General features: G+C 40.9%; 8 protein-coding genes and 1 long non-coding RNA gene across 16 annotated transcripts in view; 4 read left to right on the top strand and 5 right to left on the bottom strand.

Moving 5' to 3' along the window:
• Positions 1 to 1437: 1437 nt before the first annotated feature.
• Positions 1438 to 4755, bottom strand: LOC124203310. The gene is made up of 4 exons (XM_046600050.1): positions 3990 to 4755; positions 3441 to 3913; positions 2402 to 2472; positions 1438 to 1878 (listed from the first exon to the last, which is right to left on the bottom strand). Exons 1-3 carry the CDS (start codon positions 4350 to 4352, stop codon positions 2442 to 2444), a joined length of 867 nt encoding a protein of 288 aa, XP_046456006.1. The 5' UTR covers positions 4353 to 4755; the 3' UTR covers positions 1438 to 1878; positions 2402 to 2441.
• Positions 4756 to 8383: 3628 nt separating this feature from the next.
• LOC124203322 lies at positions 8384 to 9408 on the top strand. Its single transcript, XM_046600063.1, has 3 exons — positions 8384 to 8902; positions 8979 to 9040; positions 9111 to 9408. The coding sequence occupies exons 1-3, from the start codon at positions 8752 to 8754 to the stop codon at positions 9210 to 9212; spliced, it is 315 nt and encodes a 104-aa protein (XP_046456019.1). The 5' UTR covers positions 8384 to 8751; the 3' UTR covers positions 9213 to 9408.
• Positions 9396 to 17303, bottom strand: LOC124203320 (protein spaetzle-like). 3 transcript variants are annotated; one of them, XM_046600062.1, is made up of 3 exons: positions 17204 to 17282; positions 17104 to 17121; positions 9396 to 10115 (listed from the first exon to the last, which is right to left on the bottom strand). In XM_046600062.1, the coding sequence occupies exons 1-3, from the start codon at positions 17219 to 17221 to the stop codon at positions 9537 to 9539; spliced, it is 615 nt and encodes a 204-aa protein (XP_046456018.1). In that variant the 5' UTR covers positions 17222 to 17282; the 3' UTR covers positions 9396 to 9536. The 3 variants fall into 3 exon arrangements, with proteins under 3 accessions (XP_046456018.1, XP_046456016.1, XP_046456017.1); XM_046600060.1 differs by lacking the exons at positions 17104 to 17121; positions 17204 to 17282 and adding exons at positions 10193 to 10464; positions 12916 to 13009 and having other exon boundaries at positions 9396 to 10133; XM_046600061.1 differs by lacking the exon at positions 9396 to 10115 and having other exon boundaries at positions 16419 to 17121; positions 17204 to 17303.
• LOC124203318 (neurotrophin 1-like) lies at positions 10920 to 12205 on the top strand. The gene is made up of 3 exons (XM_046600058.1): positions 10920 to 11061; positions 11131 to 11523; positions 11589 to 12205. Exons 1-3 carry the CDS (start codon positions 11047 to 11049, stop codon positions 12063 to 12065), a joined length of 885 nt encoding a protein of 294 aa, XP_046456014.1. The 5' UTR covers positions 10920 to 11046; the 3' UTR covers positions 12066 to 12205.
• On the bottom strand, positions 14355 to 16327 carry LOC124203317. 2 transcript variants are annotated; one of them, XM_046600056.1, is made up of 4 exons: positions 16112 to 16327; positions 15821 to 15925; positions 14911 to 15750; positions 14355 to 14850 (listed from the first exon to the last, which is right to left on the bottom strand). In XM_046600056.1, the coding sequence occupies exons 2-4, from the start codon at positions 15833 to 15835 to the stop codon at positions 14398 to 14400; spliced, it is 1308 nt and encodes a 435-aa protein (XP_046456012.1). In that variant the 5' UTR covers positions 15836 to 15925; positions 16112 to 16327; the 3' UTR covers positions 14355 to 14397. The 2 variants fall into 2 exon arrangements, with proteins under 2 accessions (XP_046456012.1, XP_046456013.1); XM_046600057.1 differs by having other exon boundaries at positions 16197 to 16314.
• A 318-nt stretch (positions 17304 to 17621) lies between the features above and the next one.
• LOC124203319 (neurotrophin 1-like) lies at positions 17622 to 18782 on the top strand. Its single transcript, XM_046600059.1, has 3 exons — positions 17622 to 17776; positions 17857 to 18072; positions 18145 to 18782. Exons 1-3 carry the CDS (start codon positions 17762 to 17764, stop codon positions 18619 to 18621), a joined length of 708 nt encoding a protein of 235 aa, XP_046456015.1. The 5' UTR covers positions 17622 to 17761; the 3' UTR covers positions 18622 to 18782.
• A 1032-nt stretch (positions 18783 to 19814) lies between these two features.
• Positions 19815 to 23962, bottom strand: part of LOC124203326 (neurotrophin 1-like) — a 28226-nt gene continuing 24078 nt past the window's right edge. Inside the window, exons 1-5 of one of the 2 annotated variants that reach the window (XM_046600068.1) lie at positions 21140 to 21405; positions 20987 to 21051; positions 20862 to 20923; positions 20660 to 20796; positions 19815 to 20580 (exon numbers count right to left, since the gene is read on the bottom strand). In XM_046600068.1, coding sequence (XP_046456024.1) covers positions 20104 to 20580; positions 20660 to 20796; positions 20862 to 20923; positions 20987 to 21051; positions 21140 to 21154 — 756 coding nt within the window. In that variant the 5' untranslated portion in view covers positions 21155 to 21405 and the 3' untranslated portion in view covers positions 19815 to 20103. Of the gene's footprint in view, positions 20581 to 20659; positions 20797 to 20861; positions 20924 to 20986; positions 21052 to 21139; positions 21406 to 23962 lie in introns of those variants that run through there. The other variant, XM_046600069.1, reaches the window with a different exon arrangement.
• Positions 21431 to 23962, top strand: part of LOC124203328 (protein spaetzle 5-like) — a 28443-nt gene continuing 25911 nt past the window's right edge. Inside the window, exons 1-2 of one of the 4 annotated variants that reach the window (XM_046600078.1) lie at positions 21431 to 21571; positions 21657 to 22256. In XM_046600078.1, coding sequence (XP_046456034.1) covers positions 21548 to 21571; positions 21657 to 22256 — 624 coding nt within the window. In that variant the 5' untranslated portion in view covers positions 21431 to 21547. Of the gene's footprint in view, positions 21572 to 21656; positions 22640 to 23962 lie in introns of those variants that run through there. The other 3 variants (XM_046600076.1, XM_046600079.1, XM_046600075.1) reach the window with 3 other exon arrangements.
• Positions 22409 to 23860, bottom strand: LOC124203335. Its single transcript, XR_006878515.1, has 2 exons — positions 23497 to 23860; positions 22409 to 23039 (listed from the first exon to the last, which is right to left on the bottom strand). It is a non-coding gene; the product is annotated as an uncharacterized LOC124203335 (long non-coding RNA).

Consider the following 23962-nt stretch of genomic DNA (forward strand, 5'->3'; position numbering starts at 1 on the left):
CTTCAGGCTTGTTCAGCCAACTACATGGCCATAGATAAATCTTTGATAATTTGCATATTTTTTCTGGGAGACATTGTTATGCAGTGTTGTGTAATTCAATCCATGCTTCTTCCAACTCAATTCAAACTAAGCAGCTAGGGGCACCTTAAAAGGAAACAAAAGAAAGGACCTGAAAGAAAGGACTTGCTCTACACTGTCAAATGTTCGTCTCTGCAGGTCACTACAACTTCTAGATGTAACTTGTAAGTTACCAGATTGCAAACACCTTTTGATAAACTGAAAGAACCCAGACTAAAAAGGCTCAACAAAAAACTGGTGGCTAACACTAATCTTGGCTAAAAGTCGATAATGATATAATAGCTTCTTTTTCTACATGAATCAATAAAAGAGAAGTTCACACACCATTATATCACCATCAAATGATATCATGCTGTCTTCATCATCAAGCATTACGAGCAAATTAACAAAACATTCAGTGTATACTTTGATCTGTAAATATTTTACTTACTGTGGTAAAGATGAACCAGGACAGGTCCTGAATTTCAGAAAAAGGTAGATGCAGGAACCAAATCGTTGAAAAAACCTTGGGCAATCGTGTGATGGAACGTGGTCTGAGGCAATTCACTTAACCTGCATTAAAAATGGAACATAAATGCAAATCATTCGTTGTGATATTAAACGAAAGATACGCAGTAATTTAACTTGTCAAATAAAAATGAAATAGTCCAGGTCCAAACGTCCAAGTAATGAGAATACCAGTCGTTAACTCGTTACTCCCAAACCTAACAGATGACTAATGAGAGATGGAGTGAGTTTGAGCGCGAAGCAGACGTGCACGTCCAGAAACAAAAAGTGATTAATGAGACAATGTTGCCAGCACGCCCAGCTCCGAACGATTTCAAAGAAAAATTTAATTGATGTAGATTTTTGCGAGGACTGGAGGTCGAATGAGGACAAACTAAACTAATAAATTTATAAATAATAAATCTATAATCAACTAAAGCGATTTAAGCATAATTTGTACTACAGAGCACTCAGTAGTTAAAGGCGAGGGATTCAATGTGAGAACGAAGAAAAATATTATGATTATTGGTACTTTGGTAGTATTACAACGATAACTTAACATTATATGAATTCTATCATTACGTTAGCTAACCATAGCCTTAACGTCCTCCAAGCTAAGCCCAAAACCTGTAACTTCACACACACAAAAAAAAAAAAAAAAAAAAAAAAAAACAAAGAAACGTTACGCAATCAGAATCAGGAATCCAACAATGGACAGTTACATTTCGTGGAAGAGCTTTGGCCATATTTGGTGCGTGTTATAGGGAAACCGAGACATCACTTGACCTCTCGTATTTCATTTGGGAAAACCCGCAACCATTAATGTATGACAGCCTAAAAGATAAAGGGAAACTATTAATTTCCCTTCCTACCAACGGGAGGTGATTTCTTTATTTAATAAGTTGAAACCGGTGTCATGGATCGGGAAAATTCTTCATTCAAGATGAGTTCACTCGATTTAGCAGCAACAATAATAAGAAAATGTTTTATAGTAAATTGAGCTTGGCCGGCCAAATCAATCTGACATGTTTCTTTCCGCGAATGAATCATCTGCTCCGTTGTTAAAATTAAAATGTAGCTCTAAATCTAGGAAAATATAATGCCGTATGATGGGTGGATGATGACCGAAACCATGATCTTCACAATAAAGAATACCGTATTATCGATCAGGAGAAGCAGTCTGTCAAGCTGCGACGACCTTGCCGACAGGACGAGGGCAACAACGTGATAGCCATAGTCCGTAGATCTATTTTCGTAAACCGGTTGAGGTGAACAGTTCGTGATGCGTTTATTTTAATATCCACCGACTCTTCCCTATAAAGAATTCTAGTCACGACTTATTTCTCAACTGAGCCCTATACAGGTATGGGGAATAAATTAAAAATGTTGGCATAACAATCGCATTCACATAGCTAACCCGCAGAACGAATTCTTTTTGACATGATTCTTGTGGGTTTTTTTTTAGTTTACATCATCCTTGACATTGCGGAAGAAAAAAAAACACGTTAATTTAAGTTCGCTCCAAGCGAGATCAAAAGAAGAGTGCACTCCTCCCAACTCTGCCTCAAAGGGTTCAAGAATTCCCGAAATCAATTCACGAACGGTTTTTTGTTTAACAGAAACATATTTCTAGATTTTTGAGATAAATATACGTAGAAGTTATCGTGATAGAAAATTATAGACATGGCTGAATGCATGTCTATGCAAAATAGTTTGATTCTTCCTCTTTAAAGTAAACAACAACTCTATCGCATAACTTAAAAATTTTATCACAGCGACTGTTCAGGCGATTACGTAACCCAACCAATACACAAAGCCTGCATATGAAACTGTTTACCTTTTAAAGAAATTTGGAGAATGCTAATGAAACGGATTGGTCAAGACAAGACGTCAGCAGTTTCAGCTTTACTGGACATAGTAAAAAAAATAAAATTGAATGCCGATTAAACCAGTTCCATTGGCCTTGTTAAAATTTTTTCTCAGTAATGAGCACATCGGATAACAACATTCTAAGATATTGACAAGAATAGAACGCTTTATTTTAACAAGTCAATGAAACACTATTTTACCTTAAGGGGTGAAACACGCAACACCAAATGCTGCCCGAATCTGTTAATTCTGAATAAAACAAAAATAAGTGTATCTAGCGGCCAAAGGTCAAACTAGCTGTTATCTAGCGACGAATGCAAATCGTCACCTATTTCCAAATGCACATTTGGTGAAATGTCTGTCGCATGAAATGAAGACCCAGTTTGATCGATAGGGAAATTAGAAAAAGGCAGAAAAACGGCGAGTTAGGAATCGGTAGCTCAACTTTGCTGACCCTAGTCAAATCAAAGTCAACCTCCTGCTGCTGAGGAACCGGGTCGAAAAGTAGAGTGAAGCTGTACTAACAATATATCGCTGACAATCCAAGAGAACAAAGAAACGCATGAGGAGCAAGCGGTATCAGGCCAATAGGATGTAAAAGTTAGAGGAACAGCTCGAAAGTAGAGCGGATACCTCCACTGCCGTACACGGAATGACGGAACTATTGGGCATGACAAATCCATTTTAAGACTAATACATGCAATCAGATGCCGAAATTCTTGTCCGTCGTGCATAATGAAGATGCATCGTTGACTAAAGAGCGAATTATTTTGAAAATTCGTTCCAGTTGCCAGTTGTTAAATAGCCCGCTTCAGTGTCAACACGCGATTAGCTTTGATACTGACAGAGATAATGTCTACTCTGAATACTATGATCGAAATGACGCAGTTGGAGTAGGTTTGTTTATGTTTCCCTTTTAAAGAAAGAGAAGAAAATAAAACAATGAAATGACAAATAAAAAGAATTTCACGAAACAATCAAAACAAAAAATAAAAAACGTGACGTACTGGCTGGTGTAGGTGGGCGCTTCCGAATCGCTGGGACGTCCATCGGATCGCATGGATGTTTCCGACAGGGGACTCTGGGGCGGCTGCGGCTGCTCGGCATTGGGCCACGGTCGGTCGCGTCCATCCGTCGGTCCAGAGCGTTGACCACCGGGACCACGAATGTTATTATTGGAATGTTGTTGTTGCTGCTGCCAAGGCAAGTTCATGGTCGTATCCGGTGTAGAGGCCACCGAGGAACCGTTGGACGTCGACATCAACATCATAGAGGGTGGGCGTGGCCTCGACTGCGGCAGGTAATCACCGTCAATCGAAACCACCTCGCCCGGCGTCAAGTGGACCGTTGGGCTGTTTTGCGAATGCTGCTTCCGCCCTGGACCCTGCTGCACCACACTCGTCTGGTGCCCACCGTTCAATTTCGACGAACTCATCAAAGTCTCCTGCAACTGCGTCGTGTTCCACGTTTCGTGCGTGGCCTTCAAAAATAAAACCAAAACAAAATTAAATTCAAATTCAAATTCAACTGGGGAAAAATCAAAAGTTGAAACTTACCCGGTAGTAACTCTCGTTGCGGAGGTCAGAAGAGATTCCGGAGAGTCGATTGTCTTTCATGAGATTTCTCTCACGACTGTCTGATCCGCTTCCGCTGACAAAAATGACGGTGGAACCGGATTGGTCGCTGCTGCCTCCGGAATGATCGTAACTGCCGGAGCTGTCGCCCCCGTTGCCGCCCAGTCGAACCGTTCCGTTCACCGTGTCGTCCTGCGACTGACCTTCCAGCCGTGTTGGATCGCCCCTGCAGAGAGACGCCGTTGACGTGAAGGAGCTGGTCGTTGGTGCAGAGCCGGCCGTCCCTGGAAGCGGCTCCTCCGTGCAGGACCGACTTGATGAAGATGCCCAGGTCGCTGGTGCCATTTCCCGATGACGAAGTCGTCTTGCCTTTGACTGAAATGCCGAGGCCGGCCTTTTCCGTGTCGTGGACGGGAATGTCGAGCGTGAGAATCTCGCGCTGCTTCCAGGGCAGGAGCAGCAGACTCTCTTCGCTGGCCCTGCTGATGGATTTCATCTGCCTGGGCAATTTGGGGCTCGTCTTCTGAGTTTGAGTCGACGATTGAAGCTGAGACGACGATTGAACTTGTTGATTTTGCAGTTGGTTCGACTGTTGGATTTCTTCTTCCGTTTCCTGTCGGGAAATTAGGAGACGGGCGACACCGCCACTGGGAATGTTGCGCAAAAGGCTAACCACTTCGCTCTGAGTCTTGACCGTCATTTCCACGCCGTTGACCTCCAAAAGTCGATCGCCGGAGCGCAGTCGGCCATCCTCAATCGCGGCACCTGCAAACGGTTACAACATTTTTTAAAAGTCAAATTCATTGTCATTCCAAAAAAGAGATTCCAAGCAAAAGGAAAGGTTGGAAAACAACCTGGGAAAAAAATATTCGCGGGTTAGCGACACGGTGGCCACTATATGGCCCACTTCATTGTCAAGAGTACCACGTGATTAGCTTTCATAAATTTCATACTCTGAATACTAGGATCGAAATGACGCAGTTGGAGTAGGAATAGTAGGCACAAGTCACGAATAGCTGACAACCGCTGACGACTGACAATAATTAAAAGCTTGAAATCACTCACCTCTGATTCGTCAGAATCATGACACCTTCTGGATTTGATTTTCTTTGACTTCTTTCTCCTTCTTCTCTTTCTTGCTCTTCTTCTTTTTCCTCTTTTCTTCCAAATCGCCAGATTCCTGAAAAAATTGAAAAATTCGTTTTAAATAAACTTCTAATTATTCAATTTAATTTTAGGGTCGGCACTCACGTCTGACGATTCAGAAGAGGTTTCCTTTCTCTTCTTCTTGCGTTTCTTTTTGTCTGGAGTAGATTCGACGCTCAACGATTCTCCAGACCGGATTTTTCTACTTCCGACTCTTCAGATCCGGACGACGACTTCCTTATCTTCGAAATCGAAACCAAAATTTATTAACAGAACATTCTTCACACAAATTCACCGCAATTAAATGTTGTTACCGGAGTCGGAGATGGCTGTCGCTTCTTCAAAATTTTCTCAGGAGGAGATTGATCACTCAACTTCCTTGCGCTTGTCCTTCTTAATATCACGTTTCATATCTGGGATTGGGCTGATGAATAAAATGAGGGCATACTCATTGCACACTAGCTGTTTGGACACAGTCAATAAAAGACACCAAATTGCTGGCCCATGATACCGGCTCAGATCAACTTGGTGGCCTTCACCATTGGCCCTACACTAACTAAACTAATCCTACGCCAATGGTGCCCCAAAGGGTCTAACATCAATACTAACAAAAGCTTCAACATGCACAAAAACACACCACTGACAGGACAAAGCACATACGAGTACTGCGAAAATTCGTTTTCCGGCTCCACAAGTTGTAGGGTTTAAGGTTTTTTTTACCTGAAATTAATTTTTGATCACGTAATGTTTTTCAAACTTAATATGTAGTCATATGATCAATGAAATGAAAATGAAATTGCTGTTTTTTTAATACATTTTTAGGGATTGTGAAAAAAAAAAAAAAAACGAAAAATAGGGATGGTGTGTTCCCGAAGCCCAAAAAACCCAAAGCCCAAAATAACCACCAATTGAGTACTTCTTTTTTATGCCCGCGTCCTGTGCGCTTTTGCCGTTGGGAGTCCAACACGTTACTCGCAGTTAGAAGTCGAAATGTAGTCACACTTGGACCAATGTTCAACTCCCAACTGAAAATTCCTGTTGGATTACCAACAGAGATTTGAACCCATCGCTTCCATATTGCCAATTGACGCTGACACAAAAAACACAGACGGAAGGAAAGAACACACACCCGTAAAAAAACGACGTTCTATGTCACTCTTATCCGCGATAAAGAACGCACTACAACCGATCAAAACATTGAATTGTGTCAACGAATCGAATTAATGAAAACGCGTCTCAGCAAGGAAAAGCGCGAAGCTGAGGTCTTGAGCATTCAGCATGAGAATTTTAACTTTAAACATGATATTGTTCCTCCCAATCCTGATGGACTTCCAACAGTGATTTGAACCCACCGCTTCCATGTTACCAATTGACGCGGACACAACAAAACTCCAATCCATTTAGAACTTCTAAATGGTTTCGTTAAACGATTTCAATTTACGTCGGATTATTCGTTTGCAAATGAATCACAGCCGTTACGGAATGATTGCATCAGGGAGAGTCTTTCCCGAACCACTTTGCTGTCACTAAAGCTGTGGGTAAAACGTTTAGCGAAGCGTTCTTACCACCTAAATGAAGAAAAAAAAAGAATTAACACATACAAATTTATCAAGAGACAAATTTGAAACGAAACATGACACTTCAAAAAAGACAATCGTTTTGAAACTCATCAATGCGCTCGACAACGTAAAGATAGCAACAAAAGACGAAAATAAAAGAACAAAATATTACGTTCGTGAAAGATTGAACAATTGTAACGCGGTCGTATTTGCGTTTATGCTCTCAAAAATGAATAAGATAAATGTTTCATTGCGATAATGCTACCGATTTATTCACGACGTGTCTAATGAAAAAGACAAGAATGTCGACTGATACTGATAGATATCCTGAATTCTGATACTCAGGCCACTCCTCTCTGATCAGCGTTGACTTTGCTACGACGTGTCTAGGCCTCATTAGCAAAAGCTGAAATGCCACAAATATCCACATTGATAAGACTGTCGTTTCAATCCACAATGTCGGTAAAACCGAAAAAGAAATAAAACACTAAAAGACAAACAAGTGGAAAACCAACAGCACCCCAGCAGCAATAACTCACTTAAGGAAACTGGACCCAACTGGCAAAAAATTTATCAAAAAGCCTTCCTCGCGGACACCTGAAGTGGAAGCCCTCCCACCATGACACTTTTCAATCCCCACGAACTACTTCCCCCTCACAAAGAAACAAGCCATAGAATCAAACAAACCAATTATTCAACTCACTCACTCGGATTCCAAACACCAACCACCTAGAAGTCTACACATATGGATCAGTGTGCGAAACAAAAAAAACTACCAGCTGTGCATTCCACATACCAAAAAGAAGATGAATTGGTTACTAATGGAGGCGAGTATACTGATTCTTGTGAAATTATTTCACATTGTACAGGGAACACGAATGAAAACACGAGCGTTATCTATCCTTTGCCTTGTCGTTACACTGAAGTCGCTGATAAAAAAAACGGTATAAAGTCTATGATTATTTAAGAAATACTTTTGATTCGACTCACAACAGGGGCACAGATGTAAAAACAAAGAACCAATTCGCTCAATATGCAACTATTTATCACACGAAACCTATCAGAAGTTTTAACTACTTTTCTACTTGAAAAATAAATTTTAGCCAATGCTCATGGACGACGAGATTCTCACGGTCAGAGACCGAGAAATCAATGCTCATGAACGACGAGGTTCTCACGGTCAGAGACCGAGAACTCATGAGCTTGCCACATAAAGAGAATTTTTCACATGAAAATTAAACGTACTGGAAAAAACCTATGCTTAAGCTTTGGTTGAAACATTTACGACACAACAGAAAACAAATTTTCATAAAAAAAAACACAAATTCAAACATTAAAATTAAGAGGGAAAAGTTTCAACTTCAATCACCTGTTAGATGGGGCCAGATTTCGACAACACTCTCCATCTTGTTCTCCCGACATAACTGAACGTGGCGTGCTAACAGTCAAAGACGCCGGAGAAGACGAATACCTGCGGTGTCAGATCGCCGTCAGAGGACTCTTCAGAAATATATTTCAAGGAATTCATTCTAGTTTATTTTAAAACTTATTGGAAATTTCAACTAATAAAAGATTTTTAAAAATTATTTTAAGGAATAAAATGATAATTTATAACTTTTTTCAGAGTTTACTTATAAATAATTATGAAACACCAACTCTGGCGGTGTTGGAGCAGATTGCCGTCTGCTACTAACCAAGTTGTATTTGGATTGTTTTGATTGTTTTTTATTTAATTCAGTTTATGGTTTAATTTTAAATCTATTAGGAATACTGTACGTTTTCACTAGAAAAAATGAGATTACGCTGTTTACTTTGTTTGAAGAAAACGATGATTCTAATTTCCATGTCCAGAAATTTACCATTGGCATTGGGTAAATTTTTAACCGAATAAAACTGTGCTCAGTCAGTTTCGTCAATTCACCAGTCAATCATGGGAACCAGTTCCGGATTTTGATTAATATCTTGGTGACCCGAAAAATTATGAAACTATAGAGACAAATATAAAGTCCAGAAAAGGAACAGGAAGCATCAAATTGTTTATGGAGTTGCTGTCAAAATTTAACAGCTCGCAATCAGCAAATAAAATGGAATTGAAGAAAACACTGTTGGCTGAAGCACTTAAAATACCCAACAATTCACATCCTAGGTTGCATACATATGGTGACACTCTTCATGCTGTCGAAACTCCAGGTGAAAAACACAATTGATCTTTCAAACCACTACAATTCCACTCAATTGAAAAAGTTCATCTTATACTCTATTCCAGATGTACTTCATTCCAGGCTAATTGAAAGTTGTAGCATGGACACTAAAAGTGAACAGACACAGGTAAAAGTTCTATATTGTTTGTTTAAAATATACCATAATTTAAATAGTTCTTTTTTTCTTCTTCTTCAAGGTTTACAAATTGGAGCCCAAGTTCTATGGAAACAAATGCTTGTCCAGTACGGCAGACGGCTTTAGCTTCTTATTTTACAGCATCGGCAGTACCCGTTTCTGAGCTCCCGATTTAAATGGCCGCAGTCAGTCGTTTTTATCGCGCTGAATCTTCAAACGTCCAGGAGGAAAGAGGCATTTACAAGCACGGTTGATCCTTAACTTTAAGTTAGTTTGAAATCCGTTCCTTTCCACCTAATTCCGTGTGAATATTTTATTGAGAAAATGTACAAATTAGGCCAATAAATCCTTCAAACGTTTTTATTTGCGTTAGGATTTTATTTATTTAAATTAAAGGACACGCACAATAATTTAAACGTTTTCTTTCAAAATAATGTGATCATTGCTTATCAATAAGACGTTACGCTACTAATAAGAAAATTTGTTTTTAAAGGCGGAAAGCTCCAACTATGCAAGCGCACGATCCAGGCAACTTGAATTTTTCAATGGCGAAAGGGAAAGCGTAGTCAAGTGGGTTGTAGACCAAAAAGCGGTGGAAAATATTTTTCTGGACGCATTTGGACTCGTAGCAGGACGGAACCAAGGGGCAGGTGGTTCCCACGACCACGTCGCATTCTTCAATTCGAGCAGTTTGCGTGTATTTGATGCCGTAAGACTCGACGCCGTTGACGATGGTCCGCCACTTGCCGTCGACGTTGATGGCCCGGAAAGGACGGACGTAATCGGTGGAACTTGGGCAAAGGTAAACCTCGTCGTTCAACTTGGCCAGTCCGTCGACAGAGTTCTCAGTGTTGGCCAGTTTGTCCTTGTAGAAAGCCACGACGGCCTGGTAGTGGTAATCCAGGGCTTGTTGAACTTCATTTTGGGGATATTCAGAGTCTTCCGCGCACCAAGATTTGGTTGTGTTTTTAGCGCAGTGTGGGATTTCAACAAACTCGTATCTGGGCTGGGCACCGTACGCAGGTGGTTTATAGTTGGGATCCGGGTCGGAGAAAACTCCAATCACCATCAGCGAAGCAAAAATCTACAAAAACAATTTGAAATTCAATGAGAGAGTATTGTAGGGATTCATTTTGTACTTACAGCTAATCGGATAGACATTCTGATAATCTGAGGAACTGCAAGTGTTATTCTAACCGAGTTTAGTCTGAGAATGACACTATTGAAACGAATGCAGCAAGTCTTATTTATACCCAAGTATTGCTCCCACAGAAGCAAGACGTCTGTAACGTTCCACTGATGGGCTCGGAATCGAGATCGAGGTGAGTATCTGCGGCCAACCGCAAGAAATGCTCCAACAGATTGTCTGGCCAATCGATAAAACACACTTTCTTGGACACACCTATGACTTCCATCTAGACGATAAGAAAACATTTTAATAAATAACAATAATTAAGGGCCTTTCCGCGTATACTGTTTGTAGTGTCAAATCAGCATTTCTCCGCATTTCTCACTAACATGTCAGCATAATTTTACTTTGCAATTGGACTAGACTGCAGCATACGTAATTCACCAAGGTACTCGTTAACCGATAAGATTTCTACGTCCCAGCATGGCTTGGGAAAACACAAAATAAGGTTGAACATAGTAACGTGCAGGGAAGCAATAGAGCGAAACAAATGCATGAGGGTTTCTTTACGTAGGTTCGCACATACCCAAAGTAAGACACGGTAAGCTGATCAAGTTAAACCACAGCGTCTAGAACATTAAAAAACAAGTGAAAAAGTTGAAACTCGAATTAGATCAGGGACAAGAGGGAAACTGAAATTCAGTTTTAGATTGTTGGACCCCCTCGAATGTCAGTTTGAGGAGCAGTGATCACTGAAGGGGAGTCAGTGTATAAAGTCCTCCTTCTTCTTAGTAATTTTCATCAGTTGAGAGCTGACAATCATCGACTCAGTAACAGCCCGACATAAATTATCTACTCTGAATTGAAAATGAAAACCATTTTGGTAAGTCATTTCAGTCTTCAATTATAAAGGCACAGTCAAATTAATTAAATTCTTGGTGCCATTATTTAGTTATGTTTGAGTGTCGCCTTTCTTGGAGTTCTCTCCGAGCCGGAATTGACTGCGGAAGCTCAGCACTATCCGAAACACGCCTATCCGGCCTACCCTAGACCATCCTATCCAGCACCACCAGCTTATCCTAAACCAACTTATCCAACTGCACCGACCTATCCCAAGTACCCGGCATCACCAACTTACCCTAAGCCAGCCTATCCTAAGCCAACTTATCCCGCACCACCAGCATATCCTAAGCCAACTTATCCAGCTCCCGCACCACCAGCTTATCCAGCTGCCTATGGCCCGAAGTACGATTACTGCGACCCTCGCAAGGCACCAAAGTGCTCGAATAATGGCACCGAAACTTTTTGTCTTAAAGACACTGAATACCCAGAGAAAGAAGTCAAAGTGAGTTAAGTTCTTACTTTGATTTCAACCAACTGTTTAATTATTTTTGCCTAATTCATTTCTAGTACGCCATCGAATACGACCCGTTGGTGCTGAAGAAATACGCAGATGTTGCCGATCAATCGGCTGATAATTCGGTCGAGGGACTGACTTCTTTGGCCGAAGACCATTTCGACTACTCCGACTACAACGGCAAGTTCAACGAAAAAGGACACTGGTCCGGCGAAGAGGGATACATCTGCCCTAGTGACGTCATTTACGCTCGTCCTGCTCGCGCAATGAACGTCGATGGAGAATGGCGGGTCATCGTCCAGGACATCGCCTGGCCTGGTTACACCCAGACTCAACGCTTCGAAACTTGTTTGTTCCCCGGTGCAGCTTGTCGTACCCTGGCCCCTTGTTTCGGCAGCAAATGTCTGCAAAAATACGTTTACCAGCGGATGCTTTCCTTCGATCCTTGCGATCCCCAGAAGGGAATCTTCATCGACATCTACAAATTGCCATCGACCTGCTCTTGCCACATTCCCGCCGGACTTCACTAAACGACCCAAAACACTAAAATTCTCTATTATGTAATTCACCTTACTTTGACAAAGACAAAACGGCATCTTGCATGCTCAACTAACACTGACGACTGTTAACTAACACCTCCGTATTATCCAAATAAATGGGTCATACAAAGCTGGCTGCTTTCTTGTTTCTTTTTTATGTGGGGAAACGCCGACAGAAGCAATTAAGCTAAAATACTTTGGCTGAAAATGTACGCAGAAAAATATATTAATATTGAAATGGGAATTGAATTAGCAAAATGCTGCAATAAAAGCGAGTTCGAAAGAGCTAACGTAATCATTAGTAATCTGCCGTGTTTAGCAGCAAACATTAGACCCATGTTGCAACCCATTTGACTATGTTTCTGTTGGTAGTACAACAATCTAAAGTGTGCAACATATAGGTTATTTCTCGGCAAATCATTCCAGTGTGTTGTTTCTCTAAGAAAATCAGGATGTTTAAAATTGTAAATAAAGATATATTAGCGAAATAAAACTTTTGAAACTACCATCATTTTAATACACTGCTGAATGACGAAAGAGTTAAAGGGAACCTGAAATGTTATGTTTATCTTGTTTTCAATGTGATTCAACGTGATTGTTCAGACTTGTGATTTTCCTGCATGCACAACACTGGAATGATTTGCTGACAGTCAACCTGCAAACTTAGATGGTTAAATGATTTTCTAATTCATAAGTTTTCTAATTGTAATCTCGAAAAGCAATATGCAAATAGGCTAGTGTTTCAAGATGTTTTCACAAATAAACATGATTGCTTTCCAAATTGACTTTAAAAATTTAAAACATACTTAACTTTAGTCAATAATTTCAAATTGAATTTTACCTTCAGCTGAATTTCGATGTCTTCATTAGCCTAGTCTTCATTCCGGTTTGTTTATCTTGAACCTTCGTCTCATTTGTTTATTATCAAAAAAGAGCAGACGACACTTTTCTTCTACTCTACTGGCTGTCTTATTAATCAAAACCATTAAAAATCGATATCGATCCCTTATCGCTTGAATGAATCCAAACGGCAAAAATGATAAAAGTGGTTTTACTAAAAGATCCTGCCGGAACTGCAAGTAGCTAATTAATCCAGATGGCACAAAAATCTTCACACCCAAATGTAAATGTATTTTTCATAACAAGAGACTCGTCTTTTGCTGCTGCAACTGATCAATAAATATTTAACCAATAGTTTTTCATTTAATCTTTTTATTCAACATGTTGAACGAGAAAAAAGGCAACTGCAGGCCGACGGAATTTTAAAAGAATCCACAAAGACACCACGAGTGGGATCGCAAGGATCATAAGCTAAAAGTTGACGAACAATAAACTTTTGACTGCAGCGACTTGTGTGACATTGTAGAGGTGCGAATAACTTTTCCGGCGGCATCTGACAGACATCGCCCGTTCTAGTACAAAGAACGATCCGTTCGCGCTGGATAATGTCTTTGGCGTCTTGAACGATCACGCGCCAATTTCCGTTGATGCTGGGCATTCGAATGGGTTTGATGAAAACATTCGTGGATAAACAGGGTCCTTTTTTATCAATTTTAATTGGACGATGGATGATTTCCTCCTTTGGAATCGATTTGTAGCTGAATTGATTCACTAATTCAGAGTAATTCTCAATGGTAGCCTGTGTTGCATAATAACGATTAGTATGCGTCAAAGAGTTGAAAATGAACTTGGAACATACCGTGATGTGGTCCATAGGATAGGAATCGTCGCTAATGCAGAAGCCAAACCTTTTGTCAGCACAAGGAGGAGGATTTGTCGAGTTACAGACTGTATTAATGGGGCGATCCTGCGTGTTTTGGGGTCGGAACGCTAATGGTACAGGTAGTGGAAGTTGAAGGTCAGCGGCAACGATTGTGAGGCACAAAGTGATAACCGAAAAAACTCCATGGAAAACCGGGATGCCCTAATAATTTAAACCTTGAAATAAATAATGATTTATTAATAACAATTTGATGAGTTCCTACCATAATGAGATTAATTTGTAGAGCTCCCACTGCGTCAGCTACTTTTAAAGAACTAACGACGAACAAGAATGAAAGTTTGTATTTTATACATTGCAGACTGTTTTCAGTTATTGAATAATTGAATATTTCATCACGACCGCTATGAAGCTGCGGCTAGTGTTGGGATATCAATCAACCCAATCGGTTTTAGTCCAGTAATATTAGATCACATCATTACAACTTTCTCTATCGATCAATTTTCCCTCGAAACGCTTTGCAACCGATTTCGCTACAAAGTAACAAACTAATCGTCATACTTCGTTCAAGTGTGTATGATGCAATTTCAGTTAAAAAGGTGGTCAAGCATCATATCTATACACAGGGCAAGGGGAGCGTAAAATGCGGCAATTGCATTCCGACTGCATTTTGAAAGAGTCGACAAAGACATCGCGATCCGGGTTGCACGGATCGTAGGCGAGAAATTTCTGGACGACGTATTTCTGGTTACACCTGCCGTTGAAGCAAAAGACTCGGCTAAAGTGGTCGGGATTTGAACAGCCGACGTCTGGACTAGAACAAATGGTCACTTGTTGACGCTGGATTATGTCTTTGACGTCCTGGACGATGACGCGCCAGTCTCCTTCGATGTTGCGGGCTCGAAGGGGCTTGATTGTTACAGTAATGGAGAGGCAGGTGTTGTCTTGAATCAAGTCGTCGTCGTTGGTGTTGTTAACTGGGCTTGGTTTTTCGTCTTCTTCTAAAGTTAATTTGTAACTAAACTGGTCCGCCAATTTCGAGAACTCGGTGGCCACCTATGGAAAATTGGAGGTTATAAAATGCGATTAGAATTTAAAAGTACAGAAACTATTTACCTCGACGTCTTCGAGAGGGTACTCATCATCATTAATGCAGAAGCCAAATTTTGCGTCGACACACGGTGGTGATGCCATGGGATTACAGAATTGAAGTGAGGGTAATTCCAGGGCCGACGAATTAGTGATTACATTAGAAGAATTGGAAATGACATTTGAAGAATTAGAGATAACAGTTGAAGAATTCGAAATAATACTTTCAGACGTGTCCAGTAACACATCTGATGGATTCAAGAGCACAATTGAGGAAGACGACGTATTTTGCGAAGGTACGATAGGCAAATCGGCAGATAATATTGAGTAATTGGAAAGAACATTCGAGTAACCAACGGGTAAAATCGTCGAATTCAAGAGAACATTCCACAAATTCAAAAGGATATTTGAGTTGGATACTATCAGTGGTGAATTTGAGATAATGTTGGACGAAGTCGAGGATGAAATGACTGGATTCGAAGTGATTCTTACAGGACTTGAAATTATTTCTGGAGAATTGGAAGCTATTCTAGGTCGACTTGATACTACATTCCAAGAATTAGTAAATTTTGTTGCTGGTGTTGTGGTGACCTGTGGGAGGACAACCGCTTTGGTTTGTAGGCCTAAATGACTTTGTTGTTGTAGGGGTGTTTGTTGTTGCAGGGGTCTTTGTTGTTGTTTGTTGTGTTGTTGTAGGGGACTATAGAAAATAGCGGAACGACTTTGAGATCCGTAAATGAGTGGAGCCGGACGAGATAAAACTGGGGGTCTAGTAAACCTGTGCAAAGTAGAAGGGTGCCAGACTGATTCGAATGTTAATTGGTTCAGTGGTTCACTCCAATGAACAAGGCACGCAAACATAATTACCTGTATCAAAATTTAATAAGTTTGTTACAATTGCATGATTGAAAATAAATTCTGTGATTTGTTGGCTTACCAAGATGACTGCCATTTCACTTGTTATAAAAGACTGAAAGAAACTGGAATTCAATTTACAGACTATACCGTACCTGACGGACGACTGCCTGTCAATGAATGAAATCTAAACAGATGGAAAGAGAAGAATAAAAGCATCAGCACTTTCTCTTTCAAAATCAAGATGATTTCGTTATTCAGTATGGCCACCGCAGCTTCCCCTCACAAAACCACCGAGGCGCTTACGATATTCCCAACCACATTAAGAAATCATATAATTTTGTAGTATGGGGATTAGAATTTTGAAACATACCCGAACCGTAGAGCATGAGTGATTATTTGATCAGCCGCAATAATAGCACATTCCTTTGTTTTAAATATAGTTTGAAATGTATTACCGTAAGGGATATTCATAAGAAATGGTACGTTGACAAAGTCCCCATGATGATTTCACTCTTGTGTGTTGTGTCACTTGTCACTGCCACAACATCTTTCGACGATGTGGTCGCCATCTTGCTTGTTGTGATGAATCAACTACCCTTCCCTTTTCTCTTTTCTTTATTGTTCTCCTTTGTAATTTTTTTTAATGCTAAATTCTAAATTAATTAAATTTCAGGAAATTATTTGCTGAAGGATTTTATTTATTTTAATTAAAGGACACGCAAAATAATTTAAACATTTTCTGTCAAAATAATGTGGTTGTTGCTAAAACGTAAATGTGTTTCTTTAAAGATGGAAAGCTCCAACGACGCATCCGCACGATCCAGGCAACTTGAATTTTTCAATGGCGAAAGGGAAGGTGTAGTCTTGTGGGTTGTAGACCAAGAAGCGATGGAAAATATTTTTCTGGACGCATTTGGACTCGTAGCAGGACGGGACCAAGGGGCAGGTGGTTCCCACGACCACGTCGCATTCTTCAATTCGAGCAGTTTGCGTGTACTTGACGCCGTAAGACTCGACGCCGTTGACGATGGTCCGCCACTTGCCGTCGACGTTGATGGCCCGGAAAGGACGGACGTAATCGGTGGAACTCGGGCAGAGGTAAACCTCTTCGTTCAACTTGTCCAATTCGTCGACAGAGTTCTCAGTGTTGGCCAGTTTGTCCTTGTAGAAAGCCAAGACGGCCTGGTAGTGTTGGTCCAGGGCTTGTTGCACTTCATGTTGGGGATATTCAGAGTCTTCCAGGCACCAAGACTTGGTCGTGTTTTTGGCGCAGTGCGGAATTTCGACGTACTCGTATCTGGGCTGTGCATCGTATGCGTGTGATTTATAGTTGGGGTCCGGGTCGGAGAAAACTCCAATCACCATCAAAGATGCGAAAATCTAAATATTTAAAATTCATATTGCATGAGCAGGCTATTGATGTAATTTAAAGAATTAAAAAAGTTAATGCTGAATAACTTACCATCAATTTGAAAGACATAACGTTGGTGAATGATTTACTACGTTTGGAGTTCTTCTCTGCTCACAAATCGACTGATTCCGAAAACAAACCAAGTAAGCTATTTATACAATGCCCTGTCTTTGCACCACAACAAATGTAGTATTTCTTTATGGGACTGAATTCATCAAATTAGAAAGAGAAAGAGCTTTAGGTAAAAACCACAATTTCTTTGAATCAGCCTCAATCGTATTAAGGTGATACCATTGTTCAACGTAGCGAAAATTCTTTGGTTATCTATTCAGTTGTTGCACTCATTGATGAATTGACAGCTTCACTTGACTTGACCAAAATAAAAGTGAGACTGACAAATTAGGACAGGGTTATTGGTCGAAATGAGTGAAACTGAAATTGTGCAAGCCCAACTGTCTGAAAGCCACGGAGAGCATTGTTCACTGAATAAGTGGACGCGTATAAAACCTAAGCTCTTTTAGTTAATCTGTATCAGTTAACAACTGGCAATCAGCATTACAACTTGTTAATACGCACAACCGTAGAGCACGGGAAAAAGATTAAATAAAAATGAAAACTTTTATGGTAAGTTCTTACTTATTATTGATTTCACTAAAAATAATTAAATTTGTTAACTGAATTTAATGTTGTTTCCAAAAATTTAGTTATGCATGTTCGCCATCGTCCTGGGAGTTGTTGCTGAACCTGAAGCGGCTGCCGAGCCCCAATACTATTCGAAACCAGCCTATCCAGCTCCTTACGGCCAGCAATACAAAAGCGAGTACGACTATTGCGACTCACGAAAGGCACCAAAGTGCGCTAAAACCGGCACTGAAACATTTTGTCTTAAAGACACTGAATATCCAGAGAAGGAAGTCAAGGTAAATGTATTGGTTTTCACCTTCCTGTCAACCTGTTTAATTATTGCTTATGCTTTATTTATTGCTATTCAGTACGCCATCGATTACGACCCGTTGGTGCTGAAGAAATACGCAGATGTTGCCGATCAATCGGCCGACAATTTGGTCGATGGACTGACCTCCTTGTCGGAGAAACATTTCGACTATTCCGAATACCACGGCAAGACCTTTGAGAAGGGCAACTGGGTTGGTGGTGAAGGATACATCTGCCCCAGCGATGTCGTTTATGCTCGTCCACTCCGCGCAGTGAATGTCGATGGAGAATGGCGGGTCATCGTCCAGGACATCGCCTGGCCCGGATACACCCAAACCCATCGCGTCGAAAAATGTTTGTTCCCCGGTGCAGCTTGTCGTACCCTGGCCCCTTGTTTTGGCAGCAAATGTCTGCAAAAATACGTTTACCAGCGGATGCTTTCCTTCGATCCTTGCGATCCTCAGAAGGGAATCTTCATCGACATCTACAAGTTGCCATCGGCCTGCTCTTGCCACATTCGCAGTCCACTGCATTGAATTATTAATCTTTCCTACTAATATGAGTAATATCCTAATGTAATGTCCTATACTACCTATATTTAACATGCGCATGCGTCGCACATTATTTAAATTTTACTGAAGATTGAGCTTCCATATATTTACTTTCTTACTTTGGTCTAAATAAAATAGAAATGAAATAAAATTGGTTTGATTTAATTGAATTACGAATGTGTATTCATCAGTGACACTGTTTAAATTAAACACTTGTTAATTGTTTTCGATCCAAAAATGTGAATTATCACAGACCACCGTATCCGTATGGGGTAAATGGATTTTCAGTTGCTGATGGCGGCGATAGACACGTAGGGGACCAATTTTCATTACCATGATAGGGCATCATGTATGGCACAATCGGATTTGACTGGAATTCCTTCCGGTAAATGTCCATTTCAACTTCGGTCGGGTTTCCTGGTCCAGTCTGATTTTGATAGAGATCATTGGTTTCCACCTGAATTTCATTTAGTTGCGCTTGAAATTCAAGAGTTTCCATCTCGCACGCCTCGATTCGCTTTTCCAGTTGTTGGAGTCGATCCATCATGTTTGGAAAGGAGCCAGGACTCGTCGGTGGAATTACACTGGGCGGAGGTGGGCGGGGCATAAAACCATCTTGATGAGTTGAAGAAGGAGCATGCCAATGTTGATATGGATGGTAAAAAGTGGGGTGCGGACCTCCGTTACCTTCCTGTTCTCCAAAATCAATTAGGATTTCGATTTTTTCTTTTTCTGGACTTTCCACTTCATTTTTATCCCAAAGAAAAGGAAACCAAGATAAAACGCTCTTTATTACCTGTTCCGTCATTTTGTCGTATGGATAGATATAGCCTGAATTGTAAATCTAGTGATTAGTGCTGCCATTTATATAGACTAGTATACTCTGTAAACTATTGGCGTTCATCTTTCAGCACATTGTCTTTAACATTATCACTTCAATTTTAATTTAACAACATTTATTTTGATTTGACAGTAAACTAGAAAATATTTCGCATTTTATTCAAAATACTAATTTAAGTTTGAAAAATGATGGAATTATGTATTCAATGATTAAGGTCGATTTTGGTAAAACTAATGATTTGATAAACAGTTCCCCTGGCGTAAGTTAAGAGAACTGTTGTCATTTTGTAAACGCCAACCGGTCGAAATCTTAATTTTAATAAAAACACGAACCAAAATTTCGTTCATAAATACTTTTGTATTTCGTTTGACAAGAACTCTCAGTGGCTCGCAATCACGACGACAATTGGGAAGAGAGAAAAGAAAAAGGAGTGAAAGGATAGGCTCGGAGGACTGGATAAAAGACAAGTCCAGAGAATACCGAAAACGATCCCTGTGAAGGAGAGGATTTTTGGACGGTTGGCGGTACCGTTTTCATTGGAAGCAGTCCCTCTCGTTAACTTTTGTCGTTTCTGGTATTACCTGGAGGTCGTTTGGGTAGGGTCTTGTTGGGGGGTTGAATGGAATTTAGGCCTTGACGGCGGGAATGTGGCAGGAGCAAGCCGATGGCAACTTGTAGGTGTCGATGAAGATGCCCTTGTAAGCATCGCACGGGTCGAAGGAGAGCATGCGGTGGACGGTGTGCTTCTGGAGGCACTTGCTCAAGTGGCAAGGGGCCAACGTGCGGCAAGCGGCTTCGGGGAACAAGCAAGTCTCGGTCCGCTGGGTCTGGGTGTAAGTCGGCCAGGCGATGTCCTGGACGATGACGCGCCACTCACCGGCCGTGTTCTTGGCGCGCAGGGGACGCGAGTAGGCCACCTCGCTGGGGCAGATGAAACCCTCACCACCGACCCAGTTGCCCTGGTCGAACTGCTTGCCGTTGTAGAAAGAATAATCGAATTTCTCCTCTTGTTCCTTGCTGACGCCATCCACCAAATCGTTGGCTGACTGGTCGGCCACGTCGGCGTATTTCTTCAACACTAAAGGATCGTAGTCGATGGCGTACTGATCATTGGCCATCGCCCAATTTAAAAAGGTATTTTTATTTATTAATTAATTATTTCATTAATGCGAAATTCAATACCTTGACTTCGTAGGTGGGGTATTCCTCGTCGGTCAAACACCAACCGACCGTCGCGTTTTCAGCGCATTTGGGTGCGGCTTTTGGGTCGCAGTACTTGGGGTAAGCGGGGTACGATGGGTAAGATGGGTACGATGGGTCTGTGCAGGAAATAAAAATAAAGTTAATTGCATTTTTAAATTTCAAATGGACAAATTTAACTTACAAGCTGCTGGTTTGCTGTACGACGGGTATTGGGGCTCGGGGTACGCTGGTTTGTAAGCTGGTCTAAATTTAAGAATCAATATTAATTAGCAAATACTGTTCTAACCAAATAAGAAAAGAAGTTACCTGTACTGTTCCTGGGCCACCAAATCTTCAGCCCAAGCGCCGACAGCGCAAAACAACAAAATCGTCTGTAAAATGAATTAATCAAAAGATTAAAACGTCTCCAATTCGTTAATAGTCTAAGTAAATAAAAATCGAATAACAAATTTTATTTACCGCTACGATAGACATATCGGATGAATTTAGGTGAGAAAACAAAGTCCTGTGGAAGAGAATATGATGTTCGAGCACTGAAAGCTCTTCAACGTTCTGTGTTTTTCTCCAATCTTTTCGTGCCTTTTATAGTCAACCAAGCCCGTCAAACTATACGCCCTTAAACGGGGCGGTCTCAAACGCATTTGTTTCCCAGCGTAAGATTTTTAACCATATACAAAGACGTCGAAACACGATTTCACTTTCACAATGGCCTCTAAGGTGAGCGACGCTTTCTGTAGGACTCGGCAGCACAAAGTGTCCCGGTATAAAAGCCGAGACGGTCACATCAGTTAAACACATCGTCCCTTGCAGTCGATTCCTCTTCTGACTTTCTGTCTCACAGTGTAAAGTCAAAGTCAATTGGAAATCATGTCTCTGTCCTACCACTTTTTGGTAAATTATTTCAATCCATTTTCAGCAGCCAATTTTTTAGTCTTTTAATCCACTCAATCTAATTATTAATTATTATCGCCACTAGATCTTTGTGAGTTTAGGTGTTGTGGCTGTTGTGATGGGCAACAATTACAAGCCGCCCGCCTATCACCAGCCGAAATACGAGCCGAAATACGAGCCAGAGATTCCGGCCTGCTCCAAGAACACGACCAAGAACTGGTGCCTGGAGGATTCCGAGTACCCGGCCTACGAAGTCGTTTACGAACTGGACAAGCACTACGAGGCCGTTGTGGCTTTGTACAAGAACGTCGTGGCCGAAACGGCCAACTCGGTCGACACTTTGACCAAATTGGTGGACGAGACTTACCTCTGCCCCAGCGCCACCTCCTACGTCCAGCCGCTGCGTGCCGTCAACACCAAAGGCAAGTGGCGTGTCATCATCAACAAAGTCGAGTCTTACGGCATCAAATACGATCAACACGCTCGCATCGAAGAATGTGAGGCCGATGCGGCCGGAAAGGCCTGCCCCTTGGTCCCCACCTGCTACGAGTCAAAGTGCCTCCAGAAGAGCATCTACCACCGTTTCCTCGTCTACGATCCCACCGATTACTATTTCCCATTCGCCATCGAGACCTTCAAGTTGCCGGCCTCATGCGCCTGCTTCGTTGGAGCCTTCAGCCTCTAAATTAATTCAATTTATTTCCTTCTTCCTTCCAATTTTTCGGCCAATCCCAATCCAAATTGTCATCATCCATCAGTCACCAAACGATCCCTGTGATAATATCATTCGTGTAAAAACATCTCTGCGCTTCACAGTCGATTCCTTTTTCAACTGAAAACTGATAAAAAGATTCGAAGTGGAGCGCAAAGGTTGGCGGTACCATCCAACATGAAAGCAGTCCCTCGCCCACAACAACATCGTGGGTTTTATTTAATATGAAAAATAGTTCTATGCATTTCCTTTAATTATTTTGACTCTATCAAATGTTTGTGCTGAATTACTCATGTGTTGCTCGCTCTCGACATTCTTTTTGATCGGACAATAAATTTGGAATCATTACTGACAAATTCTTTACTTGTTAGTTAAACTAAATTTGCACGACTTGGATCGCAACTGCTTTGAGAATCTGATTAAAAATTGTTGGTTACAAACAATTCTATTTTCAGCTACAAGTCACATCGTTTTCATTCAGATCGTTGTTTTCAATCAACGGAAACTTCAAAATACATATTGTTCCTGCATTTAACTTTTAATTTTCAATCAAACGTGACAGAATCCCTTTTTCATGTCGGGAAAACTGAGAATAAAAAGCAAAACGAATAAACTTGACTTTTTGCGCACGAAGAATTCGATATTAAAAGGTTTTGCTATTATATTTTCTCAATGTCTTGGCGACTCTCGTGTGAACCTCGATGGCATTGAGTGCACTTTCTATTGCTGTTGATGATGCGTAAAGCGTAAGAGAATCTGATCGAGAAAAACATTATGGCTTTAGTGAACATAGGTCTGCATTTCTACAGTATAAAAAAAAAAAATTCAGAATGCATCAACATGCTTGAAAACGGATTCCACATGTGATTCTTTACATCAAAAGATGCATTTAGGTACCTAATGCTTCTGACGCCCTAAGCTAAGCTCCCAGAGAATGTGTTCAATTGATGTCTGTACATTACCGTTTTGCCTAATCCCAGTTAAACTCCTCGAATTGGCCTTATGATATGAGAACCTGTCCTACTTTCCAATTAAAACATTTACAATTTTGTGAATATCGTAGTGATGATGGTTATGTAATACACTATTAAGATTTGAAAACGAAATGAACCTAGACGATTTTCTTTTTGTATCCTAGACTTAATTTCTCTTTTGAATACTTAAAACTATAAATAAAATGCACAAGAAACCACGAATGGTGATTGCTACGTACCAGTAGAGTCCTTCCGATTGCTAGTCTTGGGCCATGCTTGCCATGGAAACATCTCGAAAAAGAAACGAAAGTTTTCCATATTAAACAAAACGAACGAAACGGAGATTTCACAAAATCGAACACAGAGTTAGTAAATTCCAAAACTAGTATTCCCTTTCAATCAAGTTGAAAACAATAACAGAGATTAGTTAAGCTTGACAGCCCACACTTTTTTCAAAATTGTTCGTCTGCTGTAGTTCCCGAGTAGAAAATACTAGTCCCACCCCTTTCGGAGGAAGGGGTAGAAAAGCGGCCATTGCTGTTTTCACCCCTTTCGGGAGGAAAAGGGGTGGAAGGGGAGGAATGGGTAGAAAGGCGGCCATTGCTATTTTGGGGAGGAAGGGGTAGGAAAGCGGCCATTACGGTGAAGGTTTTGACCAATAGCAAACGTCCAAAAGTAAAACGCCATTTACCAACACACCGTACA

Source organism: Daphnia pulex, chromosome 9 (assembly GCF_021134715.1).
Source record: "Daphnia pulex isolate KAP4 chromosome 9, ASM2113471v1".
Classification (NCBI taxonomy): Eukaryota; Metazoa; Arthropoda; class Branchiopoda; order Diplostraca; family Daphniidae; genus Daphnia; species Daphnia pulex.

Bases quoted from the DNA above. Each gene is read 5' to 3' on its own strand.
- LOC124203310 (XM_046600050.1), bottom strand. From the start codon at position 4,352: ATGGCACCAGCGACCTGGGCATCTTCATCAAGTCGGTCCTGCACGGAG. The intron at 3,914-3,989 runs GTAAGTTTCAAC...TTATTTTTGAAG, and splicing joins GCAACGAGAGTTACTACCGG to GCCACGCACGAAACGTGGAA. The intron at 2,473-3,440 runs GTACGTCACGTT...TACTATGTCCAG, and splicing joins GCGCCCACCTACACCAGCCA to TAAAGCTGAAACTGCTGACG.
- LOC124203322 (XM_046600063.1), top strand. From the start codon at position 8,752: ATGGAGTTGCTGTCAAAATTTAACAGCTCGCAATCAGCAAATAAAATG. The intron at 8,903-8,978 runs GTGAAAAACACA...ACTCTATTCCAG, and splicing joins TCATGCTGTCGAAACTCCAG to ATGTACTTCATTCCAGGCTA. The intron at 9,041-9,110 runs GTAAAAGTTCTA...TTCTTCTTCAAG, and splicing joins CTAAAAGTGAACAGACACAG to GTTTACAAATTGGAGCCCAA.
- LOC124203318 (XM_046600058.1), top strand. The intron at 11,524-11,588 runs GTGAGTTAAGTT...ATTCATTTCTAG, and splicing joins ACCCAGAGAAAGAAGTCAAA to TACGCCATCGAATACGACCC.
- LOC124203317 (XM_046600056.1), bottom strand. The intron at 14,851-14,910 runs GTAAATAGTTTC...AATTTTCCATAG, and splicing joins ACCCTCTCGAAGACGTCGAG to GTGGCCACCGAGTTCTCGAA.
- LOC124203319 (XM_046600059.1), top strand. The intron at 18,073-18,144 runs GTAAATGTATTG...ATTGCTATTCAG, and splicing joins ATCCAGAGAAGGAAGTCAAG to TACGCCATCGATTACGACCC.